General features: G+C 30.9%; 1 protein-coding gene and 1 pseudogene across 5 annotated transcripts; both read left to right on the top strand.

Annotated features, from left to right (window-relative positions):
* The first annotated feature begins 3,965 nt into the window (after positions 1 to 3,965).
* On the top strand, positions 3,966 to 4,965 carry LOC146897151 (uncharacterized; annotated as a pseudogene).
* Positions 4,966 to 10,785: 5,820 nt separating this feature from the next.
* On the top strand, positions 10,786 to 13,572 carry LOC146897152 (uncharacterized). 5 transcript variants are annotated; one of them, XM_085733697.1, is made up of 4 exons: positions 10,786 to 11,004; positions 11,415 to 11,801; positions 12,858 to 12,964; positions 13,489 to 13,572. In XM_085733697.1, the coding sequence occupies exons 2-4, from the start codon at positions 11,423 to 11,425 to the stop codon at positions 13,498 to 13,500; spliced, it is 498 nt and encodes a 165-aa protein (XP_085589823.1). In that variant the 5' UTR covers positions 10,786 to 11,004; positions 11,415 to 11,422; the 3' UTR covers positions 13,501 to 13,572. The 5 variants fall into 5 exon arrangements, with proteins under 5 accessions (XP_085589823.1, XP_085589824.1, XP_085589822.1 ...); XM_085733698.1 differs by having other exon boundaries at positions 11,415 to 11,771; XM_085733696.1 differs by lacking the exons at positions 12,858 to 12,964; positions 13,489 to 13,572 and adding an exon at positions 11,272 to 11,338 and having other exon boundaries at positions 11,415 to 12,480.
* The last annotated feature ends 6,864 nt before the right edge of the window (positions 13,573 to 20,436 follow it).

The raw sequence follows: 20,436 nt of genomic DNA on the forward strand, positions 1-20,436 counted from the left end.
TTATGTAAAAAATATGGAAATTAATTTTCCAAAATTTTAAAAAACAAAAAATACTTTTTAAAATAATTTTTTTCAAAAATCTGAAAAAATCATAAAAAATAAATTTAAAAATCATAAAAAATTTCCGAAAATTTCGAAAAATCTAAAAATAAATTTAAAAATCATAAAAAATTTCCGAAAAAATCTGAAAATTATAAAAAATTTCCGAAAAATCTGAAAATAAATTTAAAAATCATAAAAAATTTCCGAAAAAATCTGAAAATAAAAAAAATTTCAGAATATATAATATTCAAAAAAATTTCTGAAAATAAAAAATTTCTGAAAAAAATCTGAAAATAGAAATTTTTTATAATTTTCAGATATTTAAATGTTAATTTTCGAAATTTTAATTTTTTTTGTAAATTGCGAAAATCAATTTTCATATTTTTTACGAAAAATATTTTTAATTTAAAAAAACAAATGAAAAATTATTTTTTTCTAATATTTGGAAAATATATTTTATTTTTCGATTTTTGTAATCCTGAATTTTTTTCCAGATTTTGAAAAATGTATTTTAAATTTTTTTAAAAATAAATTAATAGTTTTAAATTTTGAAAGAAAAATCTGAAGATAAATTTCCTTTTTTTTTAATTTTAAAAAAAAATCTAATTTCTTGTTCTTTTATGAAAATTCTAATTTTTTTTTTTTGATAAGCCAAGAGTCCAACGACATAAAAAAGGAATAGAAGACAGTCCAACAAAGTTGTAGTGTCTTGCAAATTCTAGTCTATGTCAGGTGCTCATATATATATTATTAAAAAAAGGAAAAAATAAATACAAAAAAAAACTGGGGGGACATAAACCTAACCCAGTCAATCCACACAAAGTGTATGCCAACCCAATCGGGTGATACAAAAAAATAAAAACAACACTGGTGGATCCTAATTTTAAAAAAAAAAAAAAATTTAGAAATTTCAGAATATATAATATTCAAAGAAATTAATTTTATTTTGAAATTTATATAAAAAAATAAATTCAGAAAATTATTTTAATATTTTAAAATTTATTTTCAGAAATTTTTTATGATTTTTAAATTTATTTTCAGATTTTTCGAATTTTTTTTTTATAATTTTTAGATTTTTTTCGGAAATGTTTTATGATTTTTTAATTTATTTTTGGATTTTTCGAATTTTTTTATAATTTTCAGATTTTTTCAGATTTTAAATTAATTTTTTATTTTTTTAATATAAAAATTGACACATCAGATGCCACATGGCACTTATGCACAGTCAGCATGTGCCACGTCAGCATCTTGGTGACATGGCTGAGCTTAAATTGGCCCAGGGGTATTTTTAAAAGACAGAAAATTTTGCAGGGACTGATTTCTGAATTTTTATTTTACAAGGACCAAAACTCAATCGGGCCATATTTGCAGGGACCAATGTTATATTTAAGCCTTTAAACAAAAAAGAGAAACGACAAAGAGACTTAATTGAAACAATGTAGATTTGAATAGAGAAAATCAGAGAGATCAAAACCACACATACTTCAAACTGGAGGAACGAAAATTGCAGTTATAACTAATGACTATAAGCAATATTCAAGCCAAGTAAAATGATCATTTCCACATTAAAACAAGAGCGGAACTAGAACAATACTATACCGAATGTTAAGATTTAAATACATAACTGCCGTGTAGCAAAGTTAGTTAGATTTTGTTACAAAATTTGTTAGTTAGTTAGATAGCATGTACTACAAGCAAGTGCTACTTTTGCCTATAAAAGACTTTGTATTGTGTACTTTCAATTCTTAATGAGATTCACATTGCATAGCAAACTCTCTCTATTCTCTTCTCTCTCAGATTTACTTTTTGTTTTGTTATTTTTCATCTTGCTTAGAAACAGCTTATCTAAATAAGCACTTATGCTACATACACATATCATAGTTTGATCTAACACTGAATGTTAGTGGTTTATTAGTAATAATTTTCCTGTATAATTTTACGGAATAAAGTTTAAATTCCAACTAAAAATGTTATTAGTTTATAAGAGTTCATTTTTAATTTTTTTTATCAATTATATAAATTTTAATATAATATAAAAATCAAAGGGTGTCAAAAGAAAGAAAGAAAACAGCATTTGTGAGATAATTGAATGGGCCTTTTTTGAAACAACCTTGACCTTCAGAAACAGAACTGTAGCAAGCAACAGTGAAACAAACCGAAACCGTAGAAGAAAACACAGCAGAAAAAAAGGATAAAGCTGGAAACAAATTTGGGGTTTTGGTAGAATTGATGTTAACAGCCGCATAAGCTCCAATTTGTGGCTTTGAGGAAACAAATTTGGAGTTTGGAGCTAGATTCACGATAGGTTGAAGCGCTTTTGCAGTTACCCAAACATCTTCAAAAATGGTGAAATAGCGTTTGAATATTTAAACTCGTGTTTGAGGTCGAAAACGCATATCAAAACATGTACATAGTTGGTCTTGACAAATCAACGGGTTTTCCCCTAAAAGATACTATAAGCAAAGTACAAAAAGCAAATTACATAGGGGTAAACCCCAAACAAGCAAAATGATTTATCCACCAAAAATAAAAATTAATCAAAGTATTTGTTTCGAGAATCTTCAAAGTCAACTCTTTTAGTGTTAAGTTTTTTCAAATAATCCAGATAGATGTCAAACAGAAAAATCGAGTTAACGTCCTTTCTGAACATATGGCCGCCATCAAATTGCAAGGCATGATCACCTTTGTCAGCAGAATGAGCAAAATAAATTTAAATCCACATAAAAACTAGATTCCAAACTCTACCAAAAAAATCACAAAAAAAAAAGATGGTTAATTGACTAATATTTGCCACGACCTTGCGCATAAAGCAACAACTCAGGGGGAACCACTGCACAAGGAAATAAATTATCTTTTGTTGAGATCCTTTTGTTCCCTAAGCAAATAAAGAAACTTTCAGAGGTTCTAATTTGTTCCAGATTGTATGAGAATAGGTTTCAATGTTTGAATGATCTTATTGAGTAAAAACCTGATGAGCTCCTTTGATCGAATGTCCATCAGCCGGATTAGGGGCCAAATCCATTTGTCATCCACCTTATCTTGCAAAAGAATATCATTTAACAACAAAACACATTCTTCTAAATGAATCTCCTTCCATGTAAAGAGTCATTGTCTCCAACCCCACCATTACCCATCAACTCCCCAACCTTGCATGCATATCTCCGCTATTGATTTATTGCGGTCAACACAAAGATCAAACATGCACCTAAACGTATCCTTTTAAAATATATCCATCCAAGCAAGGGTCACTTCAAAAAGAAGTACCCTCCCCATTACTTACATTGCACACCACACCCTCCTTAAACCAACTCTCTTCACCACCTCCCACTCCTTCAGACAAATATCCTTCCACCACACATACGCCAAATTAAATTCCTTCAACCTCCTATAACCCCTAAACCACCTAATTTCTTCATAGTGCAAATTTCATTGCAATGAATTTTGCGAGTTTCCTCAACCCAACCCCACACACTCACACATAAAAAAGGACTTAAAAAGAGATTCATTGAGATAAATAATACATGTGGGAGGCTTGAAAAGGAAAGAAAATAATCCAGAAGCGACTGCAAGACAGATTTTAGGAGCACCATCCCACCACCTATGGAAAGATTTTTGCTTTTCCAACCCGACAATCCTTTAAGAATACTTTTATTCAATGGGTGCAAAAAATTTGGGTCAACAAAAATGAATGTATTTGGTCCAATTTTTTAACCACATACATTAACTTTTGTTAACCAAAATTTCTCTTATAAATGAGACCGGAGGGAGTAGAAGTTTTCAATTGAAGTACGCAAACATAAGTTTATATTACTAATACAAGTTGAAGACCACGTGCATACAGTAAAAACTAATGGACTAATAATTGTTAAATTATTAGTCATATAATTGCCATATAATTCCAAAAGGATCTTGAAATAATTTGTACCAACTCTTATCTACAAACCAAAATCGTCTATATATATGTTAATTGTAACTAGTAATCAAACAAGGTTAGATAATTACAATTGATCATCAATAATCAAATCAACAAAATGAGTATTAATCAAGAAAATCATCCCAAGCCTTGTTTTAGGGAGTTCTTATAGCGTGCAGCAAAGTGGTTTGACTACGAAGATAAAGGTGAATGGTTAAATTATATGAAAGGTAGCATAAGTTTAACAGCTTCCATAATTGCAACTATGACATTTTCACTTAATCCACCTGGTGGAGTTGTGCAAGCTAGTCTTAGTGATGAAGCCGATTGTTTGATTCGCAACAAAAAATTAATATGTGTAGGAGAAGCTATCTTGGCAAATAGATCTCATGATGTCTATTTAAGATTTTTGATATGCAATAGTATTTGTTTCATTGCATCACTTAGTGTTATTCTCTTGCTTGTTAGTGGAATTCCTATCAACCGTGGATTTACAATATGGCTTTTATCAACCGGAATGTGTATCACACTCACAACCTTATCTCTTACTTACATGTTTGCTTCAAACATGGTCACACGGTCACACCAAATTCCATTTGGAGTTCTCTTCCTGGGAATGTGTTTGGTATTGCTATTATGGTTTTTGCTTTTATAGTTATAATTGTTTTTACTTTTCTCCTGGTTCGCTTATTTGTGAGGGGTGCCAATAGATGCTACAAATGATGAGTAGCTTATTTGTAGCAGTTACCATCAATTGTGTCTTGTGGTTTGAGATATGTGGCAATAGATGTTTTAAGAGTGTTAATTATGTATTTATTGCAAAAAAAAAAAAAAAAGTGTTAGTACCTTTGTTTGTGTTTGGTGGTTCGTTTGAAATAAATGGCAAAAACTAGAGTTGAATCTAGTGGAAGTGGTTGATGTACAAAAGGTGTAACTATTATAAATTGTAAGGGTACGAAGTTTGATTCCAACTGAAAAAAATAGCAAAATGTTATTGATATTATATTTTACTAGACAAGTCTTTTAAGTTATTTTTCTCTTAGAAATAATTTTCTTTCACTTGCTGTAAACCACAATTTTTTTTCCTCAAACTCATCAATGAACCTTAAGGCTAAAGTTTTTTTGAATTAAAATAGCAAAGATAACATCACAAATTGACCACTGCAATGTAAGTATATATCAATTAAAAAAGGAGAAATGAGAAAAAGAGAGGATAAATGAATTTATATAACTAAAAAAAATCATTTCAAAATAGATCAAATAGATCCTTATTTATATATATGATGAAAACCCTATAGAAGAGAGGATGAACCAGAATTTTAAAATGAAATTCAAATTCAAATAAAAAAAAAAGAGAAGGAAATTTGAATGGATGAACCTAAAAATATAAAACGACCTTGAATTGATGGCGAGAGATAACACAGGGACATGATAAGTGCTGGTTGGAAATATAGGTGCGACCTTGCTATCAACAATATACTGGGCATTTTTTGATTAATTTTTCACACAAAAAAAGGGACGGGCATGCAAAAAAAAAAAATTATGAGCAAGAGGCTGGTGTTAGTGGTATGGCTATAGCCACACCAAGCTTTGAACAGGTCTTCCCATGATACATTTGAGCAAGGAAAAAGCTTAATGGTACGATGGTTGAACGACGAAAAGCAACGAATCCACTGCAACTATAGGGATCATATGCAATAACCATTGGATTTAGGCTGTGTTTTAATTTTATTTATTTAAAAAATGTAAATAGAGTAATACGTAGACGGATAAAAAGCATTAAGAACAAGTTATAATAGAATAAAACCAAATAGAGAAATTGTATTCAAAATTACCAACTGAATACATGTTCAAGGAGTTACAAATAGGGTAATACGCATGACCTATGTAACACCCTCAAACCCCACATACAATATTTAATAAATAAATCAACATATATTCACCGAAGTTCAAGGTGATACGCCATCACTAATCCAAAACAGTCATAAATCAACATAATCATAAAAAGTCGCAGCGGAATAACATATCAGACCTCTCATAGTCTCCAAATTCTCAGATACATCTCATAAAGAACTCAAAGGTTTCACAAACACAAAACATATAAAATAAATAAGACTCTTGACATGCTAATCAGAGCACGGCTACAAAGACTCCAAAATAAATGCATAGAAAGGATGAATAGGCATCAAGCCGTCATCGGGAACTCACGCCGACCAAGCGTCCTCAACCTGCACATCATAAAGCTACTAGAGGGTAAGATATACATTCAACATAAAGAATAGATGAACTCAAGCATATCATTTTAGGAATTAAAAATTATATATCAATACACATATTCATTTTCCAAAAATACTATAATTACACATAATACACATAATAATTCTCAAATCATCATCACACAACACATCAAGTATTCACATCGTCATTTTATCACCAAGTCGAATATACATCATTCACACTTCATGACCATCATCATCACAATTACACAATTAAAACACGAACACACATAGCTCTGGACACATCTTCACATAGGTTCACACAGGGCCGGCCCATAGTCCGTCGAGGTTGGGCTAGACCACTGGGCCTCCCAATTTTTGGGGCCCATAATATTTTTTTTTAATATATAACGCAGAAAAAGTACTTTATATAGTATCGAAGTTAGTTATTTACAAATAATTTCTAGTAGCCTAGCGGTATGGTGCTGCGCGTGTATGCCTTTGGTTGCAAATCTCTGTTGGTGTGTTTTAAAATGATTTTATTTTGAATCTCCTGTTGGTGTGTTTTAAAATGATTTTAGTAAAAAAAAAATTATTGTTTTGGTGTGTGTGTTTTAAAATGATTTTATTTTGAATCTCCTGTTGGTGTGTTTTAAAATGATTTTAGTAAAAAAAAAATTATTGTTTTGGTGTGTTTTAAAATGATTTTAGTAAAAAAAAATTATGTTTTAAAATGATTTTAGTAAAAAAAAAAATTATTGTTTTGGTGTGTTTTAAAATGATTTTAGTAAAAAAAAAATTATATTGTTTTTAGTGTTTGTTTTATAATGGCCCAATTATAGGATTAAAATTGGCCCAACATGGTGTCCAACGAAAACTACACATTGAGCCCCAGAACCCCAAGCCAAGCAAGCGTACACAATCAACAAACCACCTCATCCACTCCCACACCAACTTTTTTTTTTACTAAATCAGAACCCTCTTGCGCTAAGAGTTTGTCAATTAAATGACACCTCGATATTCATCCCTATGTAGAATATCCTCTCCATCTCAATCTACAGAGTCAATTTCAGAATTTGGATTATTCGTTTAAAATCCATCCTCGATCAACATTTTCTCTTAATTAATAGACTTCCATCCAATGACAGTGTTCCCAAATGGGGCTGAAAATGGTCTATGCTATATAACCCAATATGTTTATAACTTTGTGATTACCAGTTGAAAATGATAAAGGAATCATGAAGCATGTGCATTTGTTGATAATTTGTATGTATTAAAGTTCGGGTGCCACTAAAAAAAAAGTTCGGGTGCCATTGATTCCAATGCAAACTCAGCAAGAATAAAGTGGATAAATGATTGAATCAAAGATTAAACTTGTTATTATTCTAAAAAAAAAAATCATAAAATTTGCTTTTATCATAAACAAATCTATAAAAAATAATACAAATTGAAGATCTATTCACTAGACCCATTAATTTGGTCCATCATTAATATTTTTAAATTTTACGTTCAATCTTACTTCAAAATAGTTTAAAAAGGAACAAATTGAAGGGATTAAAAAAATTCCTTTAAGAGTATGCAACAGAACAACAATTTCTTGCCTTGTCCTTTTTGCATTTTCATGCAAAGATTTCATGCATGGGACATGGGATATTGATCACCACTTAAAACCATAGCAGTAAGGTAATGAATCCAATGCTGCTCTCCTTTCCTTATATAAAGGGGCTCAAAACAATTACTAGTAGCAACGTGATACTTTCATTAACCCAGCAAAAGTAATCTCTCGTGATATCCAGTCCCCAAACCCCTCCACGGTAAATATCCCTTCTACTCAAATTTATTTTATCTTTCTGCATATTAGGGAAGAAAAAGAAACAAAGCAATAGGTGTTGGTAAGGAAAAAGCTATTTGTCGCGAGAAAGCATTTCACGACGGTATCACGACTGTGTTAAATTAAGTGGAACCCAATCCACTTTGTCCCGTGAAAGCATTTCACTTTGTGTTAAATATTTTGAAAATATTTGTCGGGACAAATCAAACAACATCTTACATGCTAATATTTGTATTTATACATTAGTTAAAAAATATGGTCAAAGTAAGTCAAATGAATAGTGCAAATTGCAAAAATTAGACATGTATTTTATAACGGAGGGAGTACAAGAAGTTTATACAAATTGCTAAATTTTCCCAATGTCGTTTCCCTTTTAGCAAGGTACACGGAGCCTTAGAAAATAACACATTAGTGCATTTACCATGATTGAATCTTTTCAACTTTGTCCTTTGGATAACTATGCATAGTCTTTTCAAAAGCATTATGCCCTTATCCATTATTTATTTGACTAATGGTTTTTTTTAGATAGACGATAACAATAATTATTAGAAACTCATACACAAAAGTGAAGGGGCTTGAGCTCAAACTTCGATCACGATGTCCGACCTAATAATTTTGGTATTTTTGAAACTTAAAACATGGTGGCTCACCTCACCACTCATCCAAATTAAACACTCGTTTCCATAACTAATAAGTTCGAACATAGTACAGTTCATGAGCACGACGACTTCTTCTACGCCAACTGCTCCTTCATCATAGATTCATAGGTACAAGTATCCCCCAAATGGATAAAATAGCAGATAGTGGGAGAAATCAAAGATAATTATTAATAATAGCTACCATCAGCGACGGATCCAGAAATATTAAGCAGTGTAGGCCACACACACCATTATAGAAAAGAAACTCCATAGTTAATTAACACTTAACTTTTTTTTTCTTCATGAAAATACACTTAACTACTTTTTGGTCGGATTTTTTTCTTGATAAATTTATCCTTAACAACTCATTTTTTTTCAAACTTGAATTTTAATTCAAATCTACACTAAGTATAAAGAATTTGAAAACTATCAATGTTAGTTAAACTTTTCTTGTTAAAATTCTTTTCAAATCTAGATAATATAGATAAAATAAAACATAATCAAACTAATTAAAGTTGATATCAAATGTCAAATTAAAGTTTTTAACACTAAATCTCTATCTTTTGTCATATTAAAGGCTAATATATATATAATACTATTCTAAATTAAGTCTCATTAATTTCTATTTCATGAGTGCCTCTCCTCAATATTCTTTCTTAAGCCTAATTACCCTATATCAAATTAATAATTGGATAGAATTGTTTTATGTTGACCAAAAAAAATACAAATCTTTTATATTGTAGACATTTCTAGTGTATTTGGCAGTATTTTAAAGAGCAATGTTATTTCAACAACCATTTCTTGTGACAACCTTTTGGACAGCTAAATTATACAAAGAAATTTAGGTAATGACACAAAAATCAAAGAAATAGAGTTATACAAAGAAATTTAGGTAATGACACAAAAATCAAAGAAATAGAGAGAAAGTAAAAGGATAATGTGAGTATGAGAGAGAAAGTTGTCAAAAGTGAATGTTCAAATATCATTTCTCTATTTTAAAACCACTACCAGATAAACACTACCACACATATAGTATTTGAAAAAAATGAAAATCTTAACTGAGTGAGGTCCAAGGCCCACATAGTGCAACAAGTGGGTCCATCCCTGGCTACCATAAAAGAAGAAAACATCAACACCTAACCATTTATAATCATGTTTAGCCCAACAATAATTTTTTTAGTCATCATGATACATGATGAGCAGAGAGACCCATCAATAATAATGCCACCATTCACTCCAACAAGGATCCCATCAATAATTCCATATGCAATTTCAAAATAAAATCAACACAAGATGAAAAACCAAATATTTGCAAATGATACTAATACTCATTTATCATGATTTAAAAATACAATCCTTCCAATTGCACTCCCATACTACGCACTCTCCAACACTTAAAAGTTTGATTAAAAAGACCAATCAACAATAATAAAAACTCAGAAACATTTATTATTCAATCCCACGATTGAAAAACAAATAACAACTTCGACCTGGTGTTGTCAATTGCGAGAAAATAAGTGTTCAAATTCTTTTATGCATCCCTAGTATAGCACCACTTCGTCCACAATATTTTGTATTAAATAGTGTATTATTGCAGAACAATAGTGTTTATTCAATTTCCACTAAACAATTGTGCTATAGCATTGCTATATATATATATATATATATATATATATATATATATATATATATATATATATATATATATATGACTCGTAATCTTGACAATTTTCATTTAAAAAGTATTAATAAAAAATCCAACACCACTTAGATTGACAAACATGTTGTAATTTAATATATGAGAATTCAAATATGACTCTTACCTACAGATAAATAGACATTTACTTATGGACAATATATAATTGACAATAAAATTGTTGAATTATAGACTTTTACCTACGAAGAAAGGACATTTAATGACGGATTTTATCCGTAGGTACAAGTTTTTTTTTTCTTTTTCCTTTTCTTCAAATTTTGAGACCCTTTAAGTTTGAGACATGTGCCAAGGGCCTTGATGCACCAACTTATTTTAGTGAAATTATCTTTACGTCATTATTACATCCACCATCACTATTTCAATCTAGCAACCTTCCCATTACTACGGTCATTTCATAATTTATACACAACTTCATTATTCATCTTATCACACTAAGCAAAAAGGGAAATGTTGGTTGGTGCAAAAGCTCTCTCTCTCTCTCTCTCTCTCTCTCTCTCTCTCTCTCTCTCTCTCATGTATTATGCTCCACTACGTGATTTTTGTGAATTCAACTTGGTTGCATTTCGTTTCGCACTATATAACATTGTTCAAGCAAAAAACCTCACCAAAATTCCTCTCGTGATATCCAGTCCCCAAACCCCTCCACGGTAAATATCCCTTCTACTCAAATTTATTTTATCTTTCTGCTTATTAAGAAAGAAAAAGAAACAAAGCAATAGGTGTTGGTAAATATCCCTTCTACTCAAATTTATTTTCTCTTGGTAAATTAAATTTTCTAGCAGTATATTGAGCACATAATAACTATAATAGAAGAAATCAGAAAATAAATAATAATTTTCTCAATTTTGTTTCATCGACACTAATAACTGCTGTCTTTGATGCTCCAATTTATTTTATTTTTTTTGCTTTCAAAGTAATAGGTGTTGTTTCCATAGGTCAAATTGTTGTTGTATATCATTAAAAACAACCAAGTCTCACTTTGTAAGTATGAGATATATGGTACATTAAACAAGTTATTTATGACAATGATCTTTAATATTTCATGGTTGTTTTGAAGGAGAGACAATGAACAATGAAGTGGAAAATCATGGTAGTTCAACCGAAACCCCAACCATTGAGGAACCAAAGAAAGGTTGGAGAAAGTTATTAGAAGGGATAGGGAGTTGGTTGTCCTACAAAGACAAGGACAAATGGTTGGAGGATATGAGAGGGAACTTGGGTTTAATAGCGACAGTCATCGCAACAATGACATTTCAAATGGTTTTAAATCCACCCGGTGGCGTTATGTCGATTAAAGATGGCCCAAATCCACCCAGTACCGACGCAAACCCACCAAGTACCAATGCAAATCCGCCAGTTGCCAACAATTATGACGAAATTTGTACTTCGGTCTACAACGAACCTCTATGTCCGGGTGAAGCTATCTTAGCTGTTGGGGACTCCGGTAGATATCTTTTGTTCCTGTTTTCCAACACAATTTGTTTTATTGCATCAATAAGTGTTTGTCTCTTGCTGGTGAGTGGAATTAGTTTGAATCACAGGTTTATTATGTGGCTTTTATCATTAGGGATGTGGGTCACTCTCACAAGCCTTGCTTATTCTTATTTATTAGCTGCGAATATGACCACTCCAAATAGTGTTTATATGCAAGCTACCGATGTTTTCAACATGGTTTTTTATACGTGGATAGGATTGTCAGCATTTATTGGTTTATGCCATACACTAAGGTTGGTTACTTGGGGAGTGATTGTTTTCCTTGAAAGAAGTAAGAAGCCAAAAACTCCAAAAAGTACAAAGGAGACTCCGATTTGCTAGTTTTTTTTAAAACTTCATTACTATGAGTCTTTATTTGGGACGTCTCGACCATATGATATTACGTATGAACTTGTTTTTATTACGTGGGAGCTAGTGCTAATAAATTAATTAGTGGTATCCATATGGGTATAATTAAGTTATCTATATATTATGTATGAACTTGTCTTTTATTATGTGAGAGTGTTTGTAACTTAATTACGGTTAGTACACATGCATCGCATGAGTAAAAGTTATCTATAATGGATTGTCATAATATAATTTGTTATATTGTAATCATATTAGCAAATGAATATGTATGAAATATTAATAATTATGAATTTTTGTGGCTACTTAGTGCAAAATTTATTTTCTTGATTATCATGATAATACAAGAACTTCTCATCACTTACAATATATGTCCTATATTGGCTTGTACATATTAGTATTTTTGAAGTTTTTGTGGTCCTGTTTTTCTTCATTTTTTCTGTTTTTGTTTCATGAGACTTATTTTCAACGAGTGTCTCTTAGTTCTCTTGTACCCCACCCCCCTAACTTAGAATGTTGCTAATTTGAGAAGCATCCTCACACTTTAAATCAAACCTAAGAAAGCATTTTAATGCTTCCACCTAATTCACTACAATAAATTTCTTATTTTGCGACAGATTTCTATAGAATGTTGACCTTATTTTGCGACACATTTCTATAGGTTTATTTTATATTTGGGTAATTGCAACTTATGCAATCATCGACATCTTCGTTGGCATTGGTGTATCTTCATTTTCCTCATCGACGTATCGACATCAGAGCAACATGGTAACACATTTTCGCCACTTTTATCTTTTGCGTTCCTTGGCTTTATTATTATTCTCACTTTTGGTTGTCAAAGTTCAAATTCTTTTGCTACTTGTTGGTTCCAGTTAATGTCCACACTCTACTTTTTGCATACATCAATTCACCTAAATATATTATCCAGATTCCAAAGTTAATTTATCTTATTGTCAATTTGGATATCTCGTAAGGAGTTAAAAAGGGAAGTGTAATGTTTTATTTGTTTCACATTGAATAGGATTAGGTGATCTTGTGAGCTTCTTCGAAATAAATAGCTAATGGTTATTCCATAGTGCTTTCTTGGTTGAACTAGTGAAATCAATATTGCGCTTTAGGTGCAGTAGAGAGTGATTTGGTGTATTGGCCGAAATGTGCGTTCTTTGAAAAATATATAAAAAAGAAGTAGTAATAGTTTAATTGCATGTTAAGTTAGAATCATTGACTTTAGTGACTTTGTTTGCTTATTTTTGTCAATTAATGTTTTTTATATAATATATAATTTATTTTAGGTGGAAGACTAAGAATCACCAAACGGAGTATGATGTTCTTTGGAGTCAATTCAACTTGAGTTGATCAAAACAATTTTCTTGCCTCCGGTCACTATTATAAGCAAATTTTCATTTTTTAGATACATTGAATAATTAATGTATCTAGTCTTTATTATATGCTAGATACATTAATTATTTAATATTGTATCTAAAAAGTTAAGTTTTGCTTATATTAGTGACCGGAGGGAGTAAGATGTTTTTCTTCTCCCTTCCTGAAAATTCCTCCTTGCACCGTTGAGCAATGCATTTATTTTTGTCCATTTGAGGTAGACCAAGACTTTCTTGAAATTTTCATCAATCAGAGATTAGTGTTACTAAATTGACAAATCTAAAATAACAAGTAATATTTGTTTAATTAAAACAAATCCATATTTAATATTCATGCATCATAGTCATCATATCATGCAGGGACGGATGCAGGTACAAACTTATGTAGGCTTGTGCTTGCACTAAGTTTTTAATAATTTTTTTTATAGTAATATAGTATAGTAAGAATTGATATTTTGACCATATAACCCACACATATCACAAATTATTTCTCTCTTGACCCACACATACAATCACACGTGACACAACACGTAATAACAACACAACCACCTTAATGTTTCCAAATATTAAAAAAAACAATAGGAAAATGATACCTACTGCTCCCGGACAGGCCCGAGCCTTGGGGGGTACAAACAGCTAAATGGAGCTGGGCTTCCCCAAGGTACGGGCCTCATATAAAAAATTATAGCCCAGTAAACAAGTAATAAATATAAAGTATTACTTTTCCCACCCTATGCCTTTCCTCGCGCGCCCTATTTTTTTTCAATTTTACCCCTGTCCGGATTTCGTATTCCGGAATGAATTGTTAGAGTTTTTCAGATGATTCCGGATTTTAAAATCCAGAATAGTGTTTTAGCGGAACTTTTGCAATTTTAAGCTCTACAATTCGTAAAATAAAATGCGAATAAAATAAAAAACAGAAATAAAAAGACACAAACATAAAAACACTCATTTTATTAATATATGAACAATACATTACAATAATTTTCAAGCTTTTTAAGCTTATTACATAAGATCCTAAATCTATTTCTAATCTCCTAAGAGCCTAATTCTAATCTCCTAAGAGCCTAACCACTGGTATGTGATAGGGCATACCAGTAGTTTGGCTATTGGAGGAAAACCGAAGGAGGAGGGAAGAGGAGGGCGGGAAGAAGAAACCAATGCCCCTGAGGGAGGTGGGGGGTGCTCAGACTTACGCCCAGACAGACGAAGCTAAGAACCACACTGACCCACATGACCCTCAGATGAACCGCCCTTCGTTGCAGCGCGGTTCCATCCTCATTGACCGTTCATACAAACCCTGAAAGTTTTCAACGAGGCTCTTATCTATGAAAGGCCAACGATGGAAAACCATGGTTGTAGAAGGAAGAAAAGGATGAGAGGTTGGGAGAGGATGGTGTGAGAAATGGTGGGGTTTGGAAGGCTATTTATAGGGAGGGGTGGGTCAAAAATGGTTGGGAGGCAATAAATTCTGTCAAAAAAACGTGGTAAAACACGTTTTTTTGACTTGACCACTGGCAAAAACGTGTGGTGCAGGCCACCTGCCATGACATTGATGCATTCCGGAATATACAATCCGGAATGCACCTTTGGTTTCCGGAATATACTTTTCGGATTAATGCGATAATGGTGAACGAGGGAAAAGTTGGCACTTCCTGTAGGGCTAAGGACATTCCGGAATGTAAAATCCGGGAAGATTCAACATTGGATTCTTTTGAAAGAGAGCCATTAATATGGGTTTGGACGGTTACAACCACTAACACGTTTTCATTGACTGTATTAATGACCTAGGACTTGTTTAAGGGTATAAATAGGCTTCCATCTTCAACAAATACCTCCATTCTTCACTTCACCTCTTTTCTTCAATTTTCTTCAAATGTTTTTAGTTTTTTAGGGGTGTCGGTGGTGTCATGGTCATTGTTGACCGTTCATATGAACCCTGCAATAGCATTTCAGCTTGTGTGGGGTTCATATAACGGTCAACAGAGACCATTGACATCAAAGAAAGACACAAAAAAGCGCACAACATCTGGTCCGGATTTAATTTTCCGGAAATCACTAACAATATGGTCCGGATTATATAATCTGGACTAGGGGTATTTTTGGAAATTTTGCAGGGCGCGCGAGAAGGCAGTAGGGTGGGAAAAGTAAATCTCATAAATATATACAGTGTTAGGCATGTTTCATGTTGGCTGAAGCGGTCTAGTGGTACAAGTGCAAGCTGGAAGCTGGTAATGCTTCACATTTCATTGGGTCATGGGTTCAACACTCACTTCACATTTCATTGGGTCATATGGGTTCAACACTCACGTTTCATGTTTTATGATTTTCTTCATTGGGTCATGGGTTCAACACTCACGTTTCATGTTTTATGATTTTCGTCTTTTCTTTTCCTTCTTTTCCTTTTTTCTTCTTTTCTTCTCCTTCTTTTCCTTTTTGCTGCTTCACACTTCATTGGGTCATGGGTTCAACACTCACGTTTCATGTTTTATGATTTTCGACTTTTCTTTTCATTTTTTTCCTTTTTTCTTCTTTTCTTCTCCTTCTTTTCCTTTTTGCTTCTATAATTACTTAGACATTATTTTTTATTTTCCTTTTTGCTTCTATAATACTTAGACATTATTTTTTATGGATTTGAAGTTCATCTATCATCTCTTCAATTTAGCCAAATTCTCCTTAACATATTTGATTATATATTTACAAATGAAAACATAATATAATTTTTTTTCTTCTTATTTGTTAGAACACTTCTTGTAATTTTTGGCCCATGCTTATTGTATAAGATAGTTAAACTCTAACAACAAATATTATATTTTTTTTATTTGAAAGAACAAACATTATAATTATTCTTAAAACAAAACATTATAAACATTTTATTTTTGGCTTTGTACAAACTAAGGAAAAATATAACATAGAAGATTGATAAAGATATTCGCTTGAATTGTATTTTTATATTATTGATTAGAATATTGATCTTTTATGTATTAGTTACAATAAACACCTTTTTTTAGTCTTTAAGGATCTTATTTTCAATTTAAATAGATAATTGCTCCTTTAAAAAAAAATATGTATTTATTTTATTAGGGGGCCTATTTTTACATGAGAGCCGAGCCTCCAATTACCTAGGGACGGCCCTGCTCCCGCAACACTAGTTAAAGAAAAACAACAACAACAACAACCAAGTCTTTTCCCATTAAGTGGGGTCAGCTACATGGATCAAATTACACCATAATGTTCTATCCTAAACCATATTTGGAACACTAGTTAAAGAAACATGTAAAGTAAAAAATTCTTGGAATTTATGTAATCAAGTATTAAAAAGTGTATAAAATGTAGTCTTCAATGTAAAATTTGCCTTTTTTGTTTTTTTAATTCGTGTCCGGGCACTATTTAGTATTTTTTTTGAAGAGGCCCGGGGCAATATTTAGTATGACCCAAAACAATAACTTATTATAACAAAATAAAATTATCACAAATCAACCAATGTTTTTGAGAATTTTTTTTTTGTTTTTGAAATGGCACAATGTTTTTGAGAATATCAACAAATATTAAGGACAATTATGATTTATATTTCTCTTTCTGGTCAATTAGTTTAATGATTAAAAATTCATGTCACAATGACCCTACCAACTAAGATATGTTCTGGGATGACAATTAGCTTGGTTACAAATTACATGATCTTATTATTGCCACTATTGTCAATATTTTGTGGTTTGTTTGGAAATCATAAACAATATCAAATCTAATGATATTTATCCTAATTTTTTCTAGGATCTAATTTACGTTAAAAGCATTGTTCATAAAGCAGATCCCTATTCCAATGGTCACATGTTTTCTTTTTTGCAATATATTTTTTGAATGATCACATTTGCCACAGGAGCCGGACTAAGATGTTTCGTTCTTTTCTTTGTTTTTTTTTTTTGGTACAAGGACTAAAATGTTTCGTTCTAATTTATTAAAAGCTCTACTTAGCCAAAGTTGGACCGCGGCAAGGTACTATATTATAGAGAAAAAATATACAGTAGTTCTATATACAGTTTAGTTGTTTCATCCACCAACCCTAGCTTGCAATATATCTTCCACCTGCAAGAAGAAAAAAAAAATTAACAATACACTTTAATTTCAACGACATATGAACAATTATGATTATTATTCTAGACATTTACAAGGAAGATGGAAATAAAAAATTACCTCTTCAAGACAATGAAGTCAACTTTTATTCTAGTATTACTTCACTCTCTTCAAAAACAAATTTTGCTGCAACATAACATGCATTAAAAAAATAAAAAGGAATAATACTAAAGAGAAGAAGTGGAAGCAACATATTTAATTGCTGAGTAAAGTGCATCAGAGAGTAAGTATAATAAAAGAAAGAAGAATTCTGAGTGTAGATTGAATATAATTACAGAGATTCAAAACTAAGTGTAGATTGAATATAAAAAAAAAAAAAATGTGCAGTTATGAAAAATGTGCAGTTATGAAATGGATTGAAAATAGACATCTTAGGTTTCCATTGAGTACAAGCAAAGAAAATAGGTATTGTGAGTTTTAACTGCGTCTTAGTGTATCAAATATCCATGCAACTTTTTATCATGTAAATTGCACTTGTAAAATCGTTTTTATTCTATGCTACATTTAGGGTTTTCTTATACAACAAATCATCTTGAACAACCGATTATCATCGGATGAACTACATTTTGACTAGGGTAAAATAAATTCAAAATATAAAACTGAAAACTAAGGGCCTTTTTGGTTGTGTTTTGTTTTTTAGTTTTCAAAATCTATTTTTAAAACCAATTTTCTGAAACTGTTTTAAAGAAGAAACATTTAAAAAAACGTGTTTGGTAATTCTTTTTTAAAAACTGTTTTTGAAATGAGAATTTGAGAAGACTTGTTTGATAAATTTGATTTTTGAATTTATTTTTCTTACAGCTGTTAGAATGTATTTTAAAATCTAAAAATTTAAAAAATTGTTTGATACATATATTTAAAAATGATTTTTTTTTCTAAAAAAAAAATAATGCAATAATTACAAATGAGTTCCTAAGAAATTTAGACGGTTTTTTCTCGAATATGACACATGATTAAGCTATTAAAGTCTGATTCCACTCATATAAGTGTTCGTTATATAGACGGTTAGAGGGTTACGCCTTACTTGACATGTTATCTATATGACCGTTTGATTATGGTCATATAATTCAAATGACTTTGCGTACTGTTCCATTGCTTCGCGACTCCACGCTAGTTTAGATTATCCACATTTGACTAGACAAATTAATAATTATAAATCAAGTTTAAAAATAAAATTAAGATTTCCAATAATAAAATAATTCAGTGAAATATCAATAGTTAATGGTTTAAAAATCGAAAAAAAAATCAAGTTGGAAAAATATAAATACAAAAAGTTGAGAATGTTGTTCTCAATGCCGATCACGTGAACTTATCCTTGAATCATACGTTAAGATTTTCGTTCCCTTATCAATTACGTGCAATTAATAATTGGAAAATATAATTAGGAAATATTTGTACAACTTCAATATAATTACAACAATTGCCATTAATGAAAAGTGTAGTTTTCTCCGTGTTTTCTGTTTTGAAAACTAAAAATTAAAAAGCAAAACATGTTTTAGTTCTTTTCATTTTATAGTTTTTAAAAACCGATAATGAAAATTAGTTTTCAAAATTGCTTTTTGAAAATTGATGCTTCAAACAAGTTTTTTGTTTTTCAGTATTTGAAAACTAAAAAAGAGTTTTTGAAAACTAATTCAAACAGGCCCTAAATTTTCTAATCTAATCGGTGGATTAAAATTAACAACTCCATGATTACATGAATGTACATGTTATTAAGATATTCCACAAATGTTAATTCAGCTATGCTAGTATGATTAATGCCAAGTTAAATAGTAAACAAGCACAAGCAAGTTGATACAATTGCTAAATTTTCCCAATGTCGTTTCTCTTTTTCCATATCTAAAAAAAGTTCAAACATAGTACAGTTCACGAGCACGATGACTTCTTCTGCGCCAGCTGCTCCTTCATCATAGATTCATAGGTACAAATCATCCCCCAAGTGGATAAAATAGTAGATAGTGGGAGAAATCAGAGATAATTATTAATAATAGATACCATAAAAGAAGAAACCATCAACACCTAACCATTTATAATCAGGTATATCCCATCAATAATTTTACCATTCATTCCAACAAGGATCTCATCAATAATTGCATATGCAATTTCAAAATAAAAATAACACAAGATAAAAAAAAATCAAATATTTGCAAATGATAGTCATACTCATAATTTACAAATACAATCCTTCCAATTGCATTCTCCTACTACACTCTAACACTTAAAGTTTAATAAAAAAGATCAAACTACAATAATAAAAACTCAAAAACATTTATTATTCCATCCCACGATTGAAAAAAAAATTCCTCTAGCTAACTTCAATCACAGCAACAAAGCCAACCTAAACCTTCATCTAACTGAATTTCGAATTTCAGTGTTTAATTTTACGATGTACAAAACACTAATTTACCGATTGGAACTTGAAAAAACATTCTATTAGCATTTTCCGACAAAAATTAATTTCTTTGTTTAGTTACAAAAGCATTGATTGAGAATCTGAAATCGTTGAAAAAACAAGAGTGAATAGTAAAACGAAAAATTTATTAAAAGCTCTATATATAGAGAAAAAAAATACAGTAGTTCTATATACAGCTTAGTTGTTTCATCCACCAATCCTAGCTTGCAATATATCTTCCACCTGCAAGAAAAAATAATTAACAATACACTTTAATTTCAACGACATATGAACGTTTATGATTATTAATCTAGACATTTACAAGGAAGATGGAAGAA

Source organism: Medicago sativa, chromosome 8, assembly GCF_051527215.1.
Source record: "Medicago sativa cultivar Bolivia chromosome 8, Bolivia_mono, whole genome shotgun sequence".
Lineage (NCBI taxonomy): Eukaryota > Viridiplantae > Streptophyta > Magnoliopsida > Fabales > Fabaceae > Medicago > Medicago sativa.